General features: G+C 38.9%; 1 protein-coding gene and 1 pseudogene across 4 annotated transcripts in view; both read left to right on the top strand.

Annotated features, from left to right (window-relative positions):
* The window catches only part of CTNNA2 (catenin alpha 2), a 1421691-nt gene that overhangs the window by 349026 nt on the left and 1050123 nt on the right, over nt 1-22542 (top strand). For all 4 annotated transcript variants that reach the window (XM_063457611.1, XM_063457613.1, XM_063457612.1 and 1 more), the window contains exon 7: nt 12361-12564. In XM_063457611.1, the coding sequence (XP_063313681.1) occupies nt 12361-12564 (204 nt within the window). The remainder of the gene's footprint in view (nt 1-12360; nt 12565-22542) is intronic.
* On the top strand, nt 15031-15149 carry LOC134566242 (5S ribosomal RNA; annotated as a pseudogene).

Below are 22542 nucleotides of genomic sequence, written 5' to 3' on the forward strand. Positions count from 1 at the left end.
GGCTCATAAATGTGCCACGCTAGGCGAGTAAAATAAACCAAACATTTGTAGCGAGTGGGAACTAGCTAATTACGCATATCTTGGCTGGAGGATAAATTATCCCGTGTCAAAAAGTCTAAGCAAGCAAATTCAACTGTGGTTGGCCGGTCCCAGATATGAGTCTACAGGCCGCAATAGAAATGATAAAGCATAGAATTACAATAGGGTCTCAACTTTGGTTGGTGTAAGGGTAGTAGTTAGATGCAGGTATTATACACAAGCATGTCACAACTTAATTAGATGTAACTACTAGACACTACCATGAAACCATGTGTTATATGCGTCCGCTGGTGAAAGTTCAGTATGGGGTGTTCATGCCTGTCATTTGAGCCAAGCCCCCGAGAGTCATTGGTAGTACGCGGTATAAACCGGACTGCCAGTCCAGAAGGCTGATTTAGCCGCTGCCGCTGCTGGGTATGGTCAGTAGAGTGAAATGTACGGCCCCATCGACTAGGGAGTACCTCAGGGCTGCAGCTTTATGCGGGTTGATGGCGGCCGCCCTCCGGCCCCAGGTCTTCACAAAGGCCTGCACCTGCGTTCCACCGACTCGGTTGCTCATGGAGGCCGGGTCGACCCGTCGTCGGGCGCCTTGTGAGGCCTGGGTGTTCAGCCGCCGCCAGCGGCGGGCAGGCCTCCGGCGGTGTGGTCGGTGCCTCGGAGTTTGACTCCCTGTGGCCTTCAACCTGGGAAGGCATTGTGGGCGGTCCACGGTAGCAACCTCCGGTATATGTCGGAAGCATTGGATGGTTCGTCGTGGTTATTTGGTACCGCATCTCTGCCGCTGTGCGTGTTGCTTTGGGCCCTTGGGTAGGCCTTTAGGTCTGGCTAGGCAATTATGAGCCGGGCTTCGTTGGCTGGTCTAAGGTAAGGACATCGCCTTGTTCGGGCTTGTGTTACCCTTCCTGTGACTGACACCCGTAGTTGCCAGGGGTGTGCACGCTGGTTTGGTCTGTATAGCATTCGTTGTGCTCTGCGCCCTTTCCGAGATCCGAGCCCAGAAGGCATCAAGGATTTCGTCCCACTTAGTCAGCGCGGTGTTTGTCGAGTTGCCCACTGCCTCTATGCTTGCTGGCTGGTGCGTGGCATCCGCCATTTTGGAGTCAGGGACTCCTGATGTGGGTAGTCTCTGGGACGTGAGTGTCCGCGGTGAGTATGCTGTGTGTGCCGGGATAACCCCCACCGGCGGGGGGGGGGGGAAAGCTAGTGGATGGTTCCCCGCTGTTTTCGTGTCGGCCTTCAGGGCAGGGTGATCGGCCGCCTCACCCCGTCTTTCAGCTCTCTTTAGGCTAGTCGTGTCAGCGGTAGGCCCCATTGTTGCAGTCCGCGTTCACGGTGGCTCAGCTTTTCAAAAGTGGTCTCGTTTTGTGCTCTCTTGCATCCCCTTCGTGGTTATTACGTTTTCAATCGATTTTGTAGTTGGGGAGTAATGATTATTTTGATATAAGTAAAGTTCCAGGCTGGAGCTCCTGCTGCACACGTCTGTTCAGCTCCACAGCCAGGCTCCGCCCCATAAGGAAAATTTAAGAATGAATACCAATACTTAATTATTCAAAATGGTAGCACACATAACATAGTTCATTTGGTAGCAGTAAGTTGATTTTATAGACCTTTCTGGCTACTATTAGAAAATGCTGTCTGCATCAGTATGTTTACTGGTAGGAATACACGATAATACATGAAAAAATATATAAAATGTGTTATTTTCACTTTAAGTCTCTCATTAGAGTTACAGAATGACTGCTTGAGACAAAGAGGTGTGAAAAGACATCTGCCACACCTCTCATTAGTGGAGAATCTAGCCAAAGATATGGAAATGATTTCAGCTTAGCATCACATTGAGCCACAACATACTTTAATCAACAAATCATTCTGCAGTAGACTGACAGCTTCTTGTATTTTAAATTGTTTCTCTCATATTTGCCTGAAATGTTATGAATTGTAAATTAAACTGACATCGCTAACTTAGAAGATTGCTTTTTTCCCAATCTTGCGGAATACAACAAGGCATTTTTTTAGTCGTTTAGAAAGAGTTAGGCCGATATTAACTTTGATGTCTTGTAATCAGATTAGTGACATTTCCATCTTGAGCATTCTCTGAAAGAAGCAAATGTCTACTAATTGTAACTGCATTTGCACGCAGACCGCAGTTGACTTTGCTATTTTTTTTTCCTGGCATTTCCGTAGTGAGAATTTAATCCCACATATACGGTGCATTATCAGAAATGGTAATGATCAGCTTGGACATCTTTTTATTTTTTCAATGTTAATTTGGCCATATATACTACCAAAATGATATACAAATGCATTTAATTATGCATTGCGAAGCAGTGAAATTAAAATGTAACCCATGAAGTCGAACGTATAATTCTTCCGTAGAGTAGGTTTTTAGACTGTAGAGAGAGACATTTCAGTACTTATTGTCATATCTTTCTTGTTTTCCTATATATTTCTGCAAAGAGACTTGTAGTGGCAGATCCTCTTCCATCCTCCCATCACGTAAGCACATTTAATTAAAAAAATTACAAGAACGAGGAAGGCAAGAAGGTCTGGAATTTCATCATTGTAGGTCATAGGTCTTGTGCTATATGTTAGCCGTGCATCCTTTGGTAAGTAGCTAGTTATTTATTTACATATCTCCTGTCCGTTATTGAAATCCCACCATTTTCGGACGTCTGTGGATGTTGCTCTCCTGCAAACATTTCCTCAAGTAATCCCCCTTCATGATGCAGGGTTCACTTATAGCACACTGAAAGCTGAAGAAAGTGACTTCAGTCACCCCATTCCTGTATTCCCTTAGAAAGTGTGAGAATTGATATGTGAAACAGCACTGCCAAATAGAGCAGGATAACCACTTCTAGGAAGCCACTGGTAAAGATGTATAATGAAAAAAATGATTGACAGGTGGAGGAGAACCATATTTTTAAAATAAATATCTTGAAATCTATTAATTTGCTAGCATTAGTCCTAGCACAATGTATACATTGTTTTTAATATTTTAATAGAGCATAAGTCAGTCTACATGACAGGTACATTTTATTAAATAGAAGGTGCATTGGCTAATATCAAAATAATGTTTTAATGTAAAATCTACAATGGACAAAAACATAGGACGGAGTGGTTTTCCAGTTACATGGGGAATCATTATATTAAAATTAGCTAATACATCGTGGTTTCTCAAAATGAATTGTTTGTCTTCAAAAGGTTACAAGTTAGCCCGTGCATGGTAATGGATGATTTTCCGTCATTACGTCTTCCTTGTATCTACTTATTAGAAATGTCAAACGACAAATCTCCTCTCATTAGGTAACAACTAATTTCTAATGTAGGCACCTGCATGCTTAAATTAAATCAAAGGCAATATCATAAAAGTGAGGTGCAGATCCAAGGAAAATTATTATAATTCATTTGGTATTAAGCTGTTCAAGGTAGGAAGGTTAGGACATGGCTCGCACTTTAATATTCAGCAGTTTACAGGGAGCCTAGAATTATATCCTTGCTGAGATGGGCTGCAAACATTAAACATGGTTTGGATGAAAAGACCCTAAGGTGTGATGATAACTGACAAGTAATCAGAAAGTCACTGAGCGTGTTCAGTTTCACCAATGCCTGCCTGTTGTTTTTGCTCGTTGAAGCAAAGTCCTTAAATTACTACTTAGATATTTTTTTATCATTTATTTGACAAGGTATGTATTATTGCATTGGTTGCAAAGTCATTTTTTAATGGCGACCTGTCATATTTGTTTCCATAATAACATACCTCTATTAATCCTGTCTATATTTGTTTTGTTTTTTTTTCCTTCTATTACAAGTTATGTTTTCAAGTCATTTGTGTGTGATTGTAGAGACTATATTACCTTATGGTGCTTGTTTCTGAAACGGCTATAAAGAATGTACGTATGCTTCCAGTGAGAGATACTTGAGATCATTAGACAGAAGCTGGACTTCACCTTAAGAAATGTATACTTTTGGATTGACACCTTTCTCTTTATGTGAAGTCCGGCTACTATCTTCAGTGTCTAAAGCATCAGTGGAGTCTGCTAACACCACCTGCTAACTAATCTCCTTGCTTATTTATCTTTATTATCTACATGAGATTATTCCTTAGATTAAAGACAGTCATATAGAACCCCGTGGATGTTATACTTAGTGTGTATTGTAAAGCTTCTAGGAAGGGCTGGATTTACACCTGTATTCTTCAAGGACAGACACCATTTATAGATAGTTGGTGTTTGTAGGTAGTTGATCCTTTAAAGATCCTCAAGAGGGGAATGTATGTATATCTACTATTAATTTCTGAGGTTTTTCCACTTATATCAATTTTGGTACAGCATGACATTTCTTTGTTTTATATTTATTACACAGTTTTGGAGTTAACCTTGGTGTGGGTGTACAGTGAGGTGCACATTATATATTTTCTTTGGCTCTTAGTTTGCAGGTCAGGGGTAGGCAACCTATGGGACATGTGCCATGCACAGCATTCGGGGTGTCTTTGCACGGCACTCAAGGCTGCTAGGGCCAAACAGGCTCTGGCCTATCAGCAGTCCCAGTGAAACCTCAGATATCTGCTAATACGAAAAGGTGGTGAAGGACAATCCTCAATGTATGCATTGCAGCACATAGATGAAGTGATCTCAGATCAGTTCCTCCCAGCACTTGTGAATGGGAATCCACACTGTAGTAGAGCAGCCCGCAGCTGCTGTTCCAGCTCCTGTCCTTGACCTGTACCTGGCCAGCCTGGTCCCCACTGGAACCCAGGGAAGCCACCCACACTGCTAGATATACACAGAAATGCAGAATAACCCTCCACTCATACAAATAATACGAACAGCCCACACACAAACATACGCACAATCTTCATACATACACACACCTTCACATGTAGCCTCACACTTGCAATACCCCAAACGGCCCCTCACATGCACACAACCAAACACACAATGTGACATATGCATCCACACACAATTCCGCAAGCAGCCCCCATACACAGCCCACATTCATATGTATCATAAACAACACCACAAACTATTTGTGATCATATACAATATAATAGCTCATATAAGCACAAATACAACGATACAAAGCAACTACAGTATAAATAACAAGCAGCATATGGCAACATACACACCTCAATTTAAAAATATAGGACTGGCACGCTACTGGACATCCCAATCTTATTTCGGCACAGTGCTGCTAAAAGGTTGCCTACCACTGTTGTAGGTAGTTGTCTACTCTGCATACATAAAGGCTAGACACCAGGAATCACAAATCCTAGAGCTAAGAGTATCCTATACTACAGGTTAATACATTATCAATCCTGAGGATGGCCGGTCTTAACATCTGCAATAATAACAGAAAAGAGTAAATAGGGACAAGATAAGCTCAAGGAGTACAGTGTAGCTGAGTGCAAGATGAAGCAGTCCATGTTGGGAAGGATGCCAGAATGATGTAATGTGTTAATACGGGTGCAGAGATCATGACGGCATATTGACAAATCTGAACCTACTTTATAGCTACAAGAAATAACCAACAAAGAAGAGTTCATCCCTTGTACATACATAAACACACAATTCCTGGTCTTCCACACAGTGGAGTAGGCTCCTTAGAGCCACGATGATGTTCTTTTTAGGGTATATAGATCCTCTCTGCCCTTTGCAGTCAGTATACATGACATCTCAGTCAATCTCCCATCTTATCATGCCTATTATCAGCTTTTCAATAAACCTATGTAATTTTATGTCACCCATTTAGATTGTGAGCTTCTTTGGACAGGGCCCTCATCACCTATTATTCCCATATGCTATCTTGTTTCCTATTGTACAGTGCTGGGGAATATGTTGGCGCTATATAAATAATTGTAATTGTATATATGCTGACAAACTTTTACCCTTTCCAACCATTTTCCGTTATGAAAACCTCTTTAAGTAAGAAATGCAGCACCATGTTACAAAAACCACAACGTGATTAGAATATTTTACCGAGCTAGTAAAATCTCAGTGTAAAGTCTACATCATACATATATACAGGATTTTGTTTAATTATAGCTGACAAAAGGGAGTCACTAACATGGCTATTCATTAAACTATAACAATGCCAGGGAATTTCAAACTGGCCTAGAATTTCAAATTTTCACTAGTTCATCCATTCAGTAATACAATTTAGTGTGCAATGCAGGGAATCCAAGATGTATAATGCTTTGAATGATACCTTTAAAATACTAGGGGCTTTATTTACTAAACTGGGAGTCACACTGACTGGAGATCTAGGAATAGCTTATACCACATGGGATATTCTTATCTCTTGTTCATGAATAGCAGATTCCCTTTAAAAGTCAATGGGAGAAAGGATTTTCAATTACAATCAATACGCTAGCCAATAGTTTGAAAAATAACAGAATAAACTGAAAAACAAACTGCAAATTGTAGGCTGATCTAGCCGAGCTGTGACTGTAACAGAGTTGGAGTATTATCCAAATAATTTAATCTACATTTTGCTATTCTGATTTCAATTCACTATTACTGGGTGATTAGTAAACAATACTCATTAGTTCATGTTCCCGCAACCCCAGGCGTCTCTTTCACACCTTTAATTCTCTTCTTTGCCCTGCTGTGGCCACTCCCAAAACTAACCTTACTGCTGATAACTTTGCATGTTACTTCACTGACAAGATTGAACAGCTAAGGAAAGAATTCTCCCCTCCTTGCCTTTCTGTTTCTCAATCACACATAGATCATGCCTTTCCTACCCTTCAGACATTCTCCCCAGCTACTGACCAAGAGGTGGCTGCTCTTCTTTGCTCCTCTCGCCCCACCACTTGCCCGCTCGATCCTGTCCCATCTCACCTTATTAGATCTCTCTCCACTTGTCTCGTGCCTTCTCTAACACACATCTTCAACTTCTCACTCTCTTCTGGCATCATCCCTGCTGACCTTAAACATGCCACTGTAGTACCTATACTAAAAAAACCATCCCTCAACCCATCCACCCCCTCTAACTACCGTCCCATATCTCTGCTCCCTTTTTCCTCAAAGCTTCTGGAAAGACTTGTCTTTACCCGTGTGTCTCATTTCCTCAATTCCAACTCTCTCCTTGACCCCCTTCAATCTGGCTTCCGCCCTCTCCACTCTACAGAGACTTCCCTTATCATAGTTACTAACGACCTAATTGCAGCTAAATCCAAAGGCCACTACTCCATACTAATTCTTCTTGACCTCTCAGCGGCCTTTGACACCGTTGATCATGCTCTCCTTCTTCAAACTCTTCAATCGCTTGGTCTCTGTGACTCTGTCCTCTCGTGGTTTTCCTCTTATCTCTCCCAATGCTCATTCAGTGTCTCTTTTTCTAATGATACCTCCTCCCCTTGCCCTGTCTCGGTTGGAGTTCCCCAAGGCTCCGTCCTTGGTCCCCTTCTATTTTCTCTTTATACTGCCTCTCTTGGCAAACTTATTACCTCTTTTGGATTTCACTACCACCTGTACGCTGATGACACCCAGCTATATCTCTCCTCCCCGGACCTCTCCCCTGCCGTCCTGCAACGTGTCACTGCTTGCCTTTCTTCCATCTCTGACTGGATGTCCTCCCGCTTTCTGAAACTCAATCTCTCTAAAACTGAGTTCCTTGTCTTTCCTCCTCCTAATACTGATCCTCCTCTTTCCCTCTCCCTCCAAGTTTGTGGTACCAACATCAGTCCATCCTTGCAAGTGCGCTGTCTTGGCGTCATACTTGACTCTGGTCTCACCTTTGAACCTCACATCCAGCATGTTGCCAAATCCTGTAGATTCCATCTTAAAAACATAGCCCGCATCCGCCCCTTTCTTGCACCAGATACTACCAAGGAGCTTGTCCATGCTCTAGTAATTTCCCGCATGGATTATTGTAACCCTCTCCTGATTGGTCTTCCCAATAGCCGTACTGCACCCTTACAGTCTGTAATGAATGCTGCTGCTAGATTGATTTTCCTCTCTAGTCGTTTCTCTCACACCTCACCCCTCTGCCAGTCCTTACATTGGCTTCCTGTATGCTATAGGAGTAAATTCAAGGTACTAACTCACACCTATAAAGCACTGAACAACTCTAGCCCCTCTTATATCTCCTCACAGATCCATAGGTATGTCCCTTCTCGGTCTCTCCGCTCTGCCCGTGACCACCTCCTGTCCGTTGTCCGCACTCGTACGGCCAACTCGCGCTTGCAGGACTTCTCACGGGCGGCTCCCTTCCTATGGAATAGCCTGCCTACCGCCATCAGACTCTCCCCTAGTCTTGCATCTTTTAAGAAGTGCCTTAAAACCCATCTCTTTAGGAAAGCTTATGGCCTCCAAGACTAACCCTTACCTCACATACCTGTCTCTTGCCCTCTCCTAAAGGGCAGCCCACCTTATTTGATTGTAAATTCCTGTCCTAATGTGTTTTACACCCCACCTCCTATAGAATGTAAGCTCGTTTGAGCAGGGTCCTCTTCAACCTATTGTTCCTGTAAGTTTATTTGTAATTGTCCTATTTATAGTTAAATCCCCCTCTCATTATATTGTAAAGCGCTACGGAATCTGTTGGCGCTATATAAATGGCAATAATAAATAAATAAATAAATAAATACAGTTATTCAACTGCGCTATTGCAGCCCATATTTTACATAATGGTTCTAAAGTTCTAAATGTTGCTGTTTAGTGAATTAACAACTTTTATTTACAAAATATAGACACCGAGACCCAATATTCATTTCCTAAACAGACATGGTTTGGTACCTCTTCCACTGTGATTTCCATTCATGTGCACTTTATGAATAGGGTAGATTTAACATACTGCTGTCCTTGGAAGCTACCAAAAGGTAAGATGGCTGAGGTATCAAAGAAGAGGCAGATCAAGTCCAGGTTAACTGATACAGCTTTGCTACGCTTGTGAGAGGTAACAATGGAAATCCAGATGTTTGTGAACTACGCTTCCCATAATCCTGAGCCTACCTACAGAGTCTAGCCAAGCATCATGGAAAGTAATGTTTAAAATTACATGAAGGACCAAGGATACCCATTGTGGCTATGGGTTACATTGATGATACAGATGAATGAGGATCCTGGGAAATGTAGTCTCAACACAATATGTTAGTGTTAGCCACTGTTGCTCAAGAATTTCAATTTAAAGGGACACTATAATCACCAAAACAACTAGCTGAATGATAGATCATGTCACTGCAGTCTCATTGCTAAATTCTCAGCCCTTTTCTTGCTGTTTAATCAGCTCTAGCCACACCTACCTTGGCTGTGACTGACACAGCCTGCATGAAAACGAAATTACATTTTCAATCAGATGTTACTTACTTTAGGATATTTATTTAGCTGCTCTGTAAATTGAGCTTTAATCACACACAGAAGGCTCCTGCAGAAGGCTATACACAGATACATTCTAATTTTAACAGAATATGCAATAAAGGAAGTGTAAACATTAGATGACTCTTTACAGGAAGTGTTTAGGAAGGCCTTGAATGTTACATGCAGGGAGGAGTGCCTAGGGGTACAAAAACAAAGTGATGTATCTCTTAAATGGCAATGCTGCCTATGATACCAGGCTGTGCAGAGGAACATCATATTGGCAACAATAAGTTATATATTACTGCCACTATAACCTCTATAACTATAACCCATGTTAACTATTCTTCATCTGTGCTCATTTATCTCTTCTGTTATAAACCAGATTTATATAAATCCCATTAATAAATTGCAGTCGTTTTGAAATACAGAACTTACTTTTTGTTTGTTTTGGGTAATTATTCCTATAATTAAGCCCAGCAGGAGGAAAGAAAGACTAACACAATAGTCGGAATTGTTTCTTAGTGTCATTTTCATAAGTCTTTGGCATAAAAAGAGTTCTCATCCAAAGTTCAAATATATTGGTATGCTTTGCAGCAGTGGAGCCTCAAGCATTGATTTCTTATTGGCATCCATATTCGCAAACCATCTTAACTATAGAAGGTAGAAGCGTGGCTTTGTTCTGCATGCTTAATGACCCTTAAAACACAAAGAGACTGTGTTTCCAGTTTATCAAAATCAAACACACTTTTCATTCTCAAGTTTCTTTGTTCTTCACTGTGTGGTCTTTAGTAGATGATCAGAAAGAAGACACGGTATAGATATAGTGTTTTTCTTGCAAAAGACTGCTGTGCAAGTTAATGATACACTGTTAACACATAGCTGCTGAAAGAAACGGTCTACTTCCACAGACATCTTTGAGAAGTGCAAACAAATAACATATAGGTGATCATCCGAGATGTTAAAGAACTGCTTATCCCGTGATGCTTAGGCAGACATTGGCCTTGCTGTGCACCATGGGAAATGCAGGCCAAAACATTGGAGTGCCAAGGCTAACCAATAATTACGCAGAACAAAAATTAAACTAAAGTAAACCTTTCTATGCTACAAGTGCATGCGCAGAATTTTCATGTTTCAGTGGTAACTCTCAATATACAACTCACAGATACTGTGTACGGCTGCGATTCTGTAAATATTTATTTGAGGTGTGCTCTTTCTTTTTTGTGAATATCATTTTTATTTGATTTTGTATTCTTATTGTGTGAGGAGTCAAGATACAACTTACAAGGACTCACAGGTCCCAACTAAACATATGTAGAGACATATAGATGAAGGGAGACACGCCGGTCTCAAATTATTTTCAACACGATTCTAGCGAGCACAGAAAACATCAGGCAAAGGAATATATTACATATCCATAGAAATGTTTTGGTAACAATAAGTTGTGTATGGTTATACAATGAGTCCAACACACAGAGAGGACAGTAAGTCTTGTGTATTTCCGGTATCAGTCGCTAGTAGGGATGTGTACTTTTTCTTTAACTCTGTTATTTTACCAGTATGTAGGATCACGTACTATGAGAGCATTGCATTGCAGGTTTTGCAAAGTAGTGGACACTATTGTTTGTAGAACCCAGACTCACTCATTGTTCACCACCTAAAATGGCCTAACAGGAATTTGTAGTATAGTCCTATCCAGGTGACCTATTATAATAGTAAGTTCTGTGTGTGGTCAGTGAAGTATCGCAGTACATTTAATTTCATTGGGCAAAGGATGCAATATAGTAACAAGTGCCGTGGATGAGGCCAGTGAAGAACGAGAATAGGTTCTGTTCCTTGGGTCAAAGTAGGCAGCAAAGTCACAATGTAAAGTCCATATTTGGGCAATGAAGTGAGATTCTAGATTCCACTCTTAGACATAAACACTGAAACTGTAAATGAACAGAATAGTTGTACCAGTTATTGGCAATTGTCCCGAAAGGTGGCCAATTATCGGTATCGGCTGTGGAAAAATTCTATGGGTCGATCCCTAGTCAGTATGCAAATCTTATTGGCAGATTGTTAAAATTTTGACAAAGCTAACAACCAGTCATTAATTAGTAGCCACTGCAACAACTTACTAATGAGGCTGGGAAAGAGCCCTCAGTAGAGGTTCAGAGGATACATTGAAAAAAAAATACTATTTCATTCTTACTCTGTGTGCAAGGACTGGGGGACTGAATGAAATACATTTGGTCATCATACCAACACATTGCTCTTCCATGTTCTCAAAAAGTGTGTGAAATAATGGGATTGAAATCCTAAAAGAAGTCCTGAGTCTACTGAATGCGGCTCTAAATACCAAATTTGTACCTTTAAGTAGAGCCTTTTTGAATGTTGTGGTACTTTATATCTTCTGTCAGAGTTGTTCTAGTGGTAATGACAACTTAAATATCTGATATTTATTTCTCTTTAACCAATTATGTTAACCTCATGATCTATGTGGCTTATGTAGTGTAATTAAATTAAAAAAATAGCAAATTTAATAAAAAGAGTTTGGCTGCAAAAAAAAAAATTTTCACAAAATAAACCGATGCTTTATTCTTTAAAGCCAGGTACATTCAGGACACACACTTAAAAATATTTATATCTTGCTCAAACATTGGAAGCACTATAACCAACCATAAAACAATTTGACCCCACTTTGGTATTGTTCAATGTTATTTTGTTGATTTGCCTTCTGCGTTTAAAAGAAAAAGAAAAAAAAAAAATTCAGCAAACCATATGCTAAGAGATTTTATGTCCCCCGCCCCCAAAAATGTTTTCAACTCTTCCAAAGCAGCTGTTGAAGAAATAACATAAAATATAGACATAATGAATGTTTTTGAATAGTAATTTTCCTTAAGTAGTTAATGTGGATAGAATCACTTGACTGAAGGGCTGGTTCTCCTTTGATTATGACCAGATTTGAAGAACTGATAGGCCTATGTCTTCTTATAAGCCTTCCACCAATCTCAAACGATGTCCTTCTTTTTATTTCATGCAGAATAAAATAATCTTAGACCCCATGACCTTCAGTGAAGCCAGATTCAGGCCTTCTCTTGAAGAGAGGCTTGAAAGTATTATCAGTGGAGCAGCTCTAATGGCCGACTCATCGTGCACACGGGATGACCGCAGAGAAAGAATTGTAGCTGAGTGCAATGCTGTGCGACAGGCTCTCCAAGATCTGCTGAGCGAGTACATGAATAATGTAAGTCTGTTTTAATTGCCTTTCTGCATGTCAAATGTCCTCTGTATGATTCATAAATGTGATTGCCCTTTACAAACCCAAGTCTTCGTGTTGAACTAAAAGGTATGGGGACAGCAAGTTGCCAGCTGAGCTAGAGCTAACCTTTGGCAAAACTTCAGTAAGTAGAACTTAATTGTTCCTCTCAAAAGGAAAGGTAATGACTTTTTTTTCGCTATGATCCCCTCCACTGAGAGATTTAAATTATCTTATCATGGTACAATTAGAAAAAAATGGGCTCTTGGAATTTCTCGAAAGGAAATCTAATTGCATATATTTTATTTGAATCGTGATGTGGTTATTTTTAATAAATGGTTTTGGTTTTTAATGCTAATCATTTCACTGGAGGGAACATTTTATTACCTACTTCACTAGTCTTAAAAGGAAGCTATCATATCATTAAATATGAACTTATAATATATTACATCATAGGTTACATATATGCTACTAAATTATATATAATTTTAAAGATATCATCAGAGATGTTGAATTCAGGTTTCCTAAAATGTTGTTGAACTACAACTTCCAAAAAAATTCCCTGTTAGTTTAAACCAGGCATAGGCAACCTTCGGCACTCTAGATGTTTTGGACTACACCTCCCATGATGCTCTGCCAGCTATATGGTTGTAAGAGCAATATGGGGGATGTAGTCCATAACATCTTGTGTGCCGAAGGTTGCCTATCCCTGGCTTAAACACTCAAATAATTATGGGAGGTGCAGTCTAAAAAATGCCAGGAGATCTGAGAACGATACACCTGATATTAAGGTTTTTGCACCAGTTTAAATCTCCTCACTGCAGTTTGATCTACTGTCTTCCCCGGATACTCTGCAGACAGGAAGTGGTCTATCTAACTGTTGGGTCACTGGCTGCAGTCCGTTTACAGCTCGTTTTTCAACTCATTGCAATACTTGTTAAGAAAATAAAGTCTGGAGACTACATCATCATACTGCTATGTACTCCTACTTTATTTCACAGTTTATCATTTTTTTGAGTCTTACTGTTCTTCACACCTGTTCCTTCCAACATGGCACAAGCTCAAGTAGTGGTTGTAAATTTTTTTGTTTGTTTGCGATTCTTGCCATTGCTCTACTTACTGCTTCCATCCACAATATATATATATATGTTTAACTTAAATGAACCTGTCTGACTCCGAAAGTAAATAACAGCCCAGAACACATTGGATTTCTTGGGTTGCTCCTTGAATTGTCAATCTAGCCCAGGTATAACCAAGGCTAAAATATCACCCTAGACGGTGAATCATGTCTTTTCCTATGTTAGTCTAACATGTTCATGTTCTAGACTGTGTATAGCTTCTAATACATTAGTAATTACCCCCTTCAGAACAACACACAAGGCAGACAGGCAAGGCGCCAAATTCCATCATAGCCAAGTCATTTGGTCTCAAACTACATCACGCTGTGAACAGACTGCAATATCTATACTTTTTTTTGCCAGCATAGTAGGTGCTATGGCAAAATATTGAGGTCTGTCAAAGAACATTCTTATACTGGCTTTCTCTACACAATTGTTCGTTAGGAATTTTTTTTTTTTTTTTACCTATTTACACAATTGTTACAAGAAACATATATACATGTAGAGAGTTACTTCCTGAAAATAGAACTCTACACCTGTTAGTTTAGTATTTCTTTTTAGTATGTACATTATGATGAAATTAGTCAATTAGACAATTAGTTTTTTATTGTCTTTTTTGTATTAACCCCTTAAGGACCAAACTTCTGGAATAAAAGGGAATCATGACGTGTCACACACGTCGTGTATCCTTAAGGGGTTAAGTTACACTCGTGGTTATTGGAAAATAGAATGTTACGTTCAGGATCTCTGTTAAATAAGTCATCACTCATCATCCTTAGCTACAATCAAAATAAAAACATTGTTACTGTGGGCAAGTGAGTTAAACGTATAACATAATCATAGAGGTTCATTGTATATCAAATTAGAGTGTAATTTAAACAAGCAAGATTAAGAAATGCATTCACAGCCATTATGATTACAGTAATTAGAGCTGTTCTTTTCTAATGCAACTTCCTTTTTTTATTTTTGTAATTGGGCACATTTTCAGGTTGAAGAAACACAAAAGTCTGAATGGTTTCTGTAGAATCCACTCCATGGATTGCAAAGAAACTATTTGGGTGTTATTCACTAAACATCAAATTGCAACGAATCGAAAAAAAAGGAATTGCAACATTTAGGGAAATATAACTGATTTCGAAAAATTCTCCAGCTTCGTTGTAATCATGACTCAGCCATGATATTGATATATTTTGCAGTTAGTGTTTAATGAATAAAACCCTAAATGTATATGCTTGCAGATATCCATGGGACTAAATAGCATCATGCGCTTATAAAACGACTCCACTGCCGAAAGTTAATCACTACCCCCATGTTATCTTTATAATTGGAAAAGTCCACCTGTGGCCATACCAGTCTGAAAGTCCGTGATCTCGTCAGATCTCAGAAGCCATTCAGACTCGAGCCTGGTTAGTACTTCTATGGGAGACCAACTAGGAACCCCAGGTGCTATAGGCTATAAAAAAGTTTTTTTTTTGTTTTTTTTTTATAAAATGAGAAAATTATTCTGTTACTACATTTAGCAAAGATGTATTCTTCTATAGCTACACTGGAGCATTCTGAGATTTCGTTATTTTTTTTTTAATCTACACTTCTCATGCACATGGTCACCTATGAATAATTCATCTGTTGGCGCTATATAAATGGCAATAATAATAATAATAATAATACCTGGATGAACTGCATCCTGCGATTGTATTACAGGCACAGGTATGTGTGCATCACACTACGAAATACCTGCAAACAGAGTGCAGACCATTATATTGTTTGATCTATATATGTGCTGGCACTTTCCTTGACTTTTAATATTTACCTGACAGGGCCTTTACATTGATGGATGTCAGCTCCAATTATATCCCTGTCAGTGTTATAGGTTCATAGCATAGGAGAATAGGAGATCTTTCACAAAAGATGAAAAAAAAAGTAACAAAGACCCTTTTTTGAAATATTACATCGGCGATGATTAACCAGTTCATGCACGCTTATTTTTTTTTAATTTTTTTTCTTTGTCAACCTGAAGGTTGGAGATAGACTAAAGAGAATAAAGAGTGACAATTATTTCACTGTGACATCATACTATACAGAGTTATTACATTAAATCAATATATTACTATTTTAATGAATAAACGTAATTTGCATCAAATTTACTGTTGATATCTGAAGCCAAATGTGTCTTTATGCCACATTATGCCATATCCTACTAGCACAATATGTATTTTTTTTTTTTTCAATTATTTTTTTAACAGCTCTTAGGGAACATTCTATTAGTGGAATAATCACCATGGAAACCAGTGGGACTGCCCCACTTTTGACACTTTGCTTCAGAAATAATCTTTACATATTAAGCAGTGTGATTGAAACATTTCTAGAATAATATCTATATATTTTTTATAACCATTATATTTTTTAAAATGCACAAAGATAATCCAGCAATAAACGGTGTACTATTGATGTAATGGATTGCAAAAAATCATAAACTTTAAACATATACTTTATTGTATTATGTTCACATTGGATATCATTGTGCAAAGCTTGTTCACAACAAATACAAGCATTATGACAATTGTTTTCGAAAGAATATGCTGAAAAGGTAATTAACTGTTATTCTGTGTTCCTGAGAAACATTTTCTATTCTTATGTTAATCATTTCCCAGGCATTTCACAAAACAATATTCTAAGTATTACTTTTAGTATCTAAATGTCAAAGGTTGTTTTCAATAAAATCACATATTTTTACTCTTTGGTAAACTGCTAAATAGAAATTAAAACAGATGAAACGTGTGAAAGGAGACTGTGATCGGAATGGCGATCCTGCAAGGGTACGTGTCTATGATCACCCTCTGATGTGCACTATATTATTCTGCCTCACAAATATTATATGCTTCCAATGGTGTCTTTAGGAACATTCAGTGCTTTTGTTATCTTTTTCTGTATCATGTTCCTTGTTTGTGAAGGGCGCCAAAAACGCTTCTCTTTGTGGACCATTCTTTTGACATATTTCTAACATGTAGTCAAACGTGACAATCAGCAAACCCCTAAAATAATTTTGAGATTTGCATTTTCAGTTGACATTGGGTAAACCTCTTAAAGCATTTATTGTGTTGAGATATTTCAATTGTTTTTGTTTGATGTGTTCATTGCAAACAGCTAATGCTGGTTGAATAATTTTGGTTACAACTGTAAATGGGAGGAAATGGAGTGTAGAAGGAGATAAGAAAAAAAATAAGTGCAATAAGAGAGAAGAAAGGTCAGTTTTGAATTGGTGGACCAGTAGTGTGTTACTAGTAGCTGGTAAAGTTTAAAGTAGCTGGTAGCCAAGACTTTCATCGAGCCCAAATAGTGGCATGAAATTAATATCTCTTATTCTATTAAATAATTTGCTCATTGCATAAATCCCTTAGATTACCATTGTCAGGACAGACTGGCACAGACTACATAGATAAAGACATACGGAAAGAGTATGCTAATGGTTTTTAGGAGATGCCAGAGTTTAACAGAAAATATATACAAATCTTTAATAGCATTAATTGATTTCTGGCAGCTAGAGGAGATTTATCGCTGTAAAACTAGGTGCTATTCTGAGTCATTGCTAAATAAGGAAGATTTTCCATGGAAACCAATAGAATGTCCCTCAATATGTAGCAATCTGTGCCCAGATTACAACCTTATTTTTCTTGATAAATCCCTCCTAAAAATAGAGCACTCACTTTTAAAACAATAGCAAGTTCTGAAAGGGTTACTCCAAGCACCATGACAAATTCACTAGTCATGAAGTTTGGAAATGCTGCACATGTAGAGTTTAACCCTTCCATCATTAGCTAGCCTGAAATAAGAGTTCGGCGTCTGACTAAAGCACACACAGTGTACTGGTGCCAGAGAGCCAATGGCAGCACAGCCGTCTCCTATGCCGCCTTTGTCCAACTCTCTGCTCGTCCTTCCCTGACCTTCCACCCTGTCCGGCAAGGGGAATTCACATCAGCTGCACAGGGAGAACTTTGGTGCTTGTTTGAGGTGGTTTAACTTTATTCCTTTTTTTCAATATTTAAGGGGACAGACGAGCATAGCAAGGGTTACTCTAACCAAAACTAGTGTTTTATAAAACCACAGTTTTCTGTTTGCAGTAACCCTTTAATGATTGCTGCACAATTAGCATTTTATTCCCTGTCTATAGGCGACTTTGCTGATTTTCACACTGCCATTGAAAATCTTATTTAAAATGAGTTTTGATAATGATTGCTGTATAATAACTGTATAACTCATAATAAAGCCTTTTGCCTGTATGGTACTTTTCTTATATTCTTCTGTACAAAATGTACCCATGGTAATGCTCTCAAGCTCTCAACTGGAGCTCGCATTTTATATGTATACATGTGTACGCTTATTTAACTTGTCCAGCTTCTATTCTATTTGTAATAACTCTCAAAGAGAGAGGCTGCATCTAACATTACATTTTTTATCTTTCGTTTACAATGCGGCTTATGTTTTCTTCTCTTTATTTATATCTCAGTTTGAAGCACCCATTCCATATTACACAGAATTATTTTATTTGATAAACCTTGCCTTAATTTGGCCTTCGATGTTCTTGGGTTTGATAAAAAGGGCAGGATCTCTCAACATGCTAAAGGGACAATTAATGTCATTCAAAATGTTCTATTAATATCTGTTCCAAATGAAAATAAGAGGTAGAATAAAATGTGTAGAACATACGAACTGTACTTTCAAAGGTGACACACAAGTTTCAAATACTATTGTATTTTAATTCTTTACAAATATCCTATGCAGATCAATAAAATACATTTAATTAAATTGGTATTTGCCAGATATTCTCCTTAATTTATAAATGCCTATTATAAGGTAAAGGTGCAGTTCTTGTTGGCATCTGTAAAATTAAATGAAAATAAAAATTGCAAATCAGAAACTGGTTGTAAAATAGAAGATATGAATATCCATGATCACTGTGAATTTGTTGATATTTTAGCACTAGTTTTGTTTAATACAATCACAAGGTTTCTCCGAGTCCTATATGTTTCCTGTAGATGTCACCTGTCCTGGGATCAGTTGGGAAGATGTGATGGCATACCCCTCTAGCTGATATGGCTATTCCTGGCATAAACCTTCTTCATCTGTTTTGACAAGGACACAAATTAATCACATTGCCTTTACATGGCAAACCATTTTTAAAATGTAAAATTAGCTTATTCTTCTGTTTTATTACAATATATAACAATGCATTCTGTATCGACTCATTCCAATGACACAAAAGTCATCAGAGTACTTATGGGTAGTTCCTATGGTCTGTTGAATATGATGTTTTCATTCTAACCATTGGGCATCCACTGCAATTATATGGGGACCAAATCTCAGATTCCAATCCACGTGTTAAGAAAAGTGTTTATCTACCGGATAGTCATGTAGTCATGGCCAGGGGTTGGGGGGGAATCTGCGTATTAGTGTGACGAGTCAATAATAGGCAGAAAGGTGGAATGGTGCAGAAAGTATGGTTTTTTTTCTCTCTATTGGGGAAGTTCTATTTAGGGCAGGCTTCCCCAAACCCTCCAGATGTTGCTGAACTACAACTCCCATGATTTAATGAATTAAATAGATAGGCTGAGAATCATGGGAGTTGTAGTTAAGATACATCTGTAGGGACACAGTTTGGGGAAGCTAGCTTTAGGGTTTAATATGGTTTTCAGAAATGCTGGTGTGGCACTATGATAGAGCAGCTTAGTTTGGGTTCTGCCTCAATATGGTGTTGGTTTTGTACTTTGTACCAAGTGTTTTTGTACTCTGTCTCCCGCACGAAGTAGAGAGTTAAAAATAAATAAATAAGTGTTTGTATGGATCTCAAAATGGCCACGTGGTAGGCATTCATTTTGGGATCCAGTACTAGAGATACCTTCATTGTTATAATTTCCCCACATTCTGGACAAGTCAGTTGTTCATGAAATGTGAAAGCTTGTAAGAAACTTGATCTGCAATTTTAATCTAAACTAAAACTGTGACTAGAAGGGAAAGGCGACCTTTGTCACTTCAGATGTTGTGATCTACATCTCCCATAATGGTTCTAAAACATCAGAGGTAGGCAACCTTTGGCACTCCAGATATTGTGAACTACGTCTCCCATAATGGTTCTAAAACATCAGAGGTAGGCAACCTTTGGAACTCCAGATGTTGTGAACTACGTCTCCCATAATGGTTCTAAAACATCAGAGGTAGGCAACTTTTGGGACTCCAGATGTTGTGAACTACGTCTCCCATAATGGTTCTAAAACATCAGAGGTAGGCAACCTTTGGCACTCCAGATGTTGTGAACTACGTCTCCCATAATGGTTCTAAAACATCAGAGGTAGGCAACTTTTGGAACTCCAGATGTAGTGAACTACGTCTCCCATAATGGTTCTAAAACATCAGAGTTAGGCAACCTTTGGCACTCCAGATGTTGTGAACTACGTCTCCCATAATGGTTCCAAACATCAGAGGTAGGCAACCTTTGGAACTCCAGATGTTTTAGACTACTGGAGCGCTGCAGGTTGCCAACCCCTGTCCTATATCCTGGGCTGCCTGCTTAATTCTATGGATAGGTTCCTAATGTGTTTTATGTAGATTCTGAGATATAAAATCAGCTTGTATCTGCATCAATTAGTACAACTTCCTGGAAGCGTCTGTCACCATTGTACTTTTTTGTCTTTTACTGTACTAAACCTGCCTATCCTCACAACGCTCTGCATAGACCAACAATGGCTTGAGAAGGACTGCATTCTCCAGCTAAATAAGACAAAATAACTGATTTATAAAAAAAAAAAAATGACCTTGCTTGATGTTGGTCCTTGCAAATGTTTTCCAGTGGGGAAAAGAGGAGCAATATGTAGGATGGCTCCATTTGAGAATGATAATAAAAATGCAGGGACTTTGTGCAGAGAATCTGTGACTCGCAAAGTGTTAATCAATGTGACATTCTAAATGATGTTCATGAGGAAGCAATACGTCTGCATTTCTTTGAAAGCTGCAAAGCAATGATTGGTGACAGCTTGCAATTGCTTAGTCAGCAGTATTGGCTGGATTAGTTATAGCAGCCAGGATGAGAGAATCTATGAATTGATTCCCCGCTAATATATTGCTTGCTATTTAAGGTAGCTCATCTGGGATAGAATATTCAAAACCATTTGTAACAAGGCAAAATTCCTACATGATTGCTGTTCTAATAACTGTATGATAATTGGAAAAAAAAACACCTCATACAGGGAGTGCAGAATTATTAGGCAAGTTGTATTTTTGAGGATTAATTTTATTATTGAACAACAACCATGTTCTCAATGAACCCAAAAACTCATTAATATCAAAGCTGAATATTTTTGGAAGTAGTTTTTAGTTTGTTTTTAGTTATAGCTATTTTAGGGGGATATCTGTGTGTGCAGGTGACTATTACTGTGCATAATTATTAGGCAACTTAACAAAAAACAAATATATACCCATTTCAATTATTTATTTTTACCAGTGAAACCAATATAACATCTCAACATTCACAAATATACATTTCTGACATTCAAAAACATAACAAAAACAAATCAGTGACCAATATAGCCACCTTTCTTTGCAAGGACACTCAAAAGCCTGCCATCCATGGATTCTGTCAGTGTTTTGATCTGTTCACCATCAACATTGCGTGCAGCAGCAACCACAGCCTCCCAGACACTGTTCAGAGAGGTGTACTGTTTTCCCTCCTTGTAAATCTCACATTTGATGATGGACCACAGGTTCTCAATGGGGTTCAGATCAGGTGAACAAGGAGGCCATGTCATTAGATTTTCTTCTTTTATACCCTTTCTTGCCAGCCGCGCTGTGGAGTATTGGACGCGTGTGATGGAGCATTGTCCTGCATAAAAATCATGTTTTCTTGAAGGATGCAGACTTCTTCCTGTACCACTGCTTGAAGAAGGTGTCTTCCAGAAACTGGCAGTAGGACTGGGAGTTGAGCTTGACTCCATCCTCAACCCGAAAAGGCCCCACAAGCTCATCTTTGATGATACCAGCCCAAACCAGTACTCCACCTCCACCTTGCTGGCGTCTGAGTCGGACTGGAGCTCTCTGTCCTTTACCAATCCATCCATCTGGCCCATCAAGACTCACTCTCATTTCATCAGTCCATAAAACCTTAGAAAAATCAGTCTTGAGATATTTCTTGGCCAAGTCTTGACGTTTCAGCTTGTGTGTCTTGTTCAGTGGTTGTCGTCTTTCAGCCTTTCTTACCTTGGCCATGTCTCTGAGTATTGCACACCTTGTGCTTTTGGGCACTCCAGTGATGTTGCAGCTCTGAAATATGGCCAAACTGGTGGCAAGTGGCATCTTGGCAGCTGCACGCTTGACTTTTCTCAGTTCATGGGCAGTTATTTTGCGCCTTGGTTTCTCCACACGCTTCTTGCGACCCTGTTGACTATTTTGAATGAAACGCTTGATTGTTCGATGATCACGCTTCAGAAGCTTTGCAATTTTAAGAGTGCTGCATCCCTCTGCAAGATATCTCACTATTTTTGACTTTTCTGAGCCTGTCAAGTCCTTCTTTTGACCCATTTTGCCAAAGGAAAGGAAGTTGCCTAACAATTATGCACACCTGATATAGGGTGTTGATGTCATTAGACCACACCCCTTCTCATTACAGAGATGCACATCACCTAATATACTTAATTGGTAGTAGGCTTTTGAGCCTATACAGCTTGGAGTAAGACAACATGCATAAAGAGGATGATGTGGTCAAAATACTAATTTGCCTAATAATTCTGCACTCCCTGTAGTGTTGGCTTTTCACAAAACAGGAAAGTGTGGACAATCGATCAAGACATTTTCAGGCGATAGA

The sequence above is a fragment of the Pelobates fuscus genome, chromosome 6 (genome assembly GCF_036172605.1).
Source record: "Pelobates fuscus isolate aPelFus1 chromosome 6, aPelFus1.pri, whole genome shotgun sequence".
Taxonomy (NCBI): domain Eukaryota; kingdom Metazoa; phylum Chordata; class Amphibia; order Anura; family Pelobatidae; genus Pelobates; species Pelobates fuscus.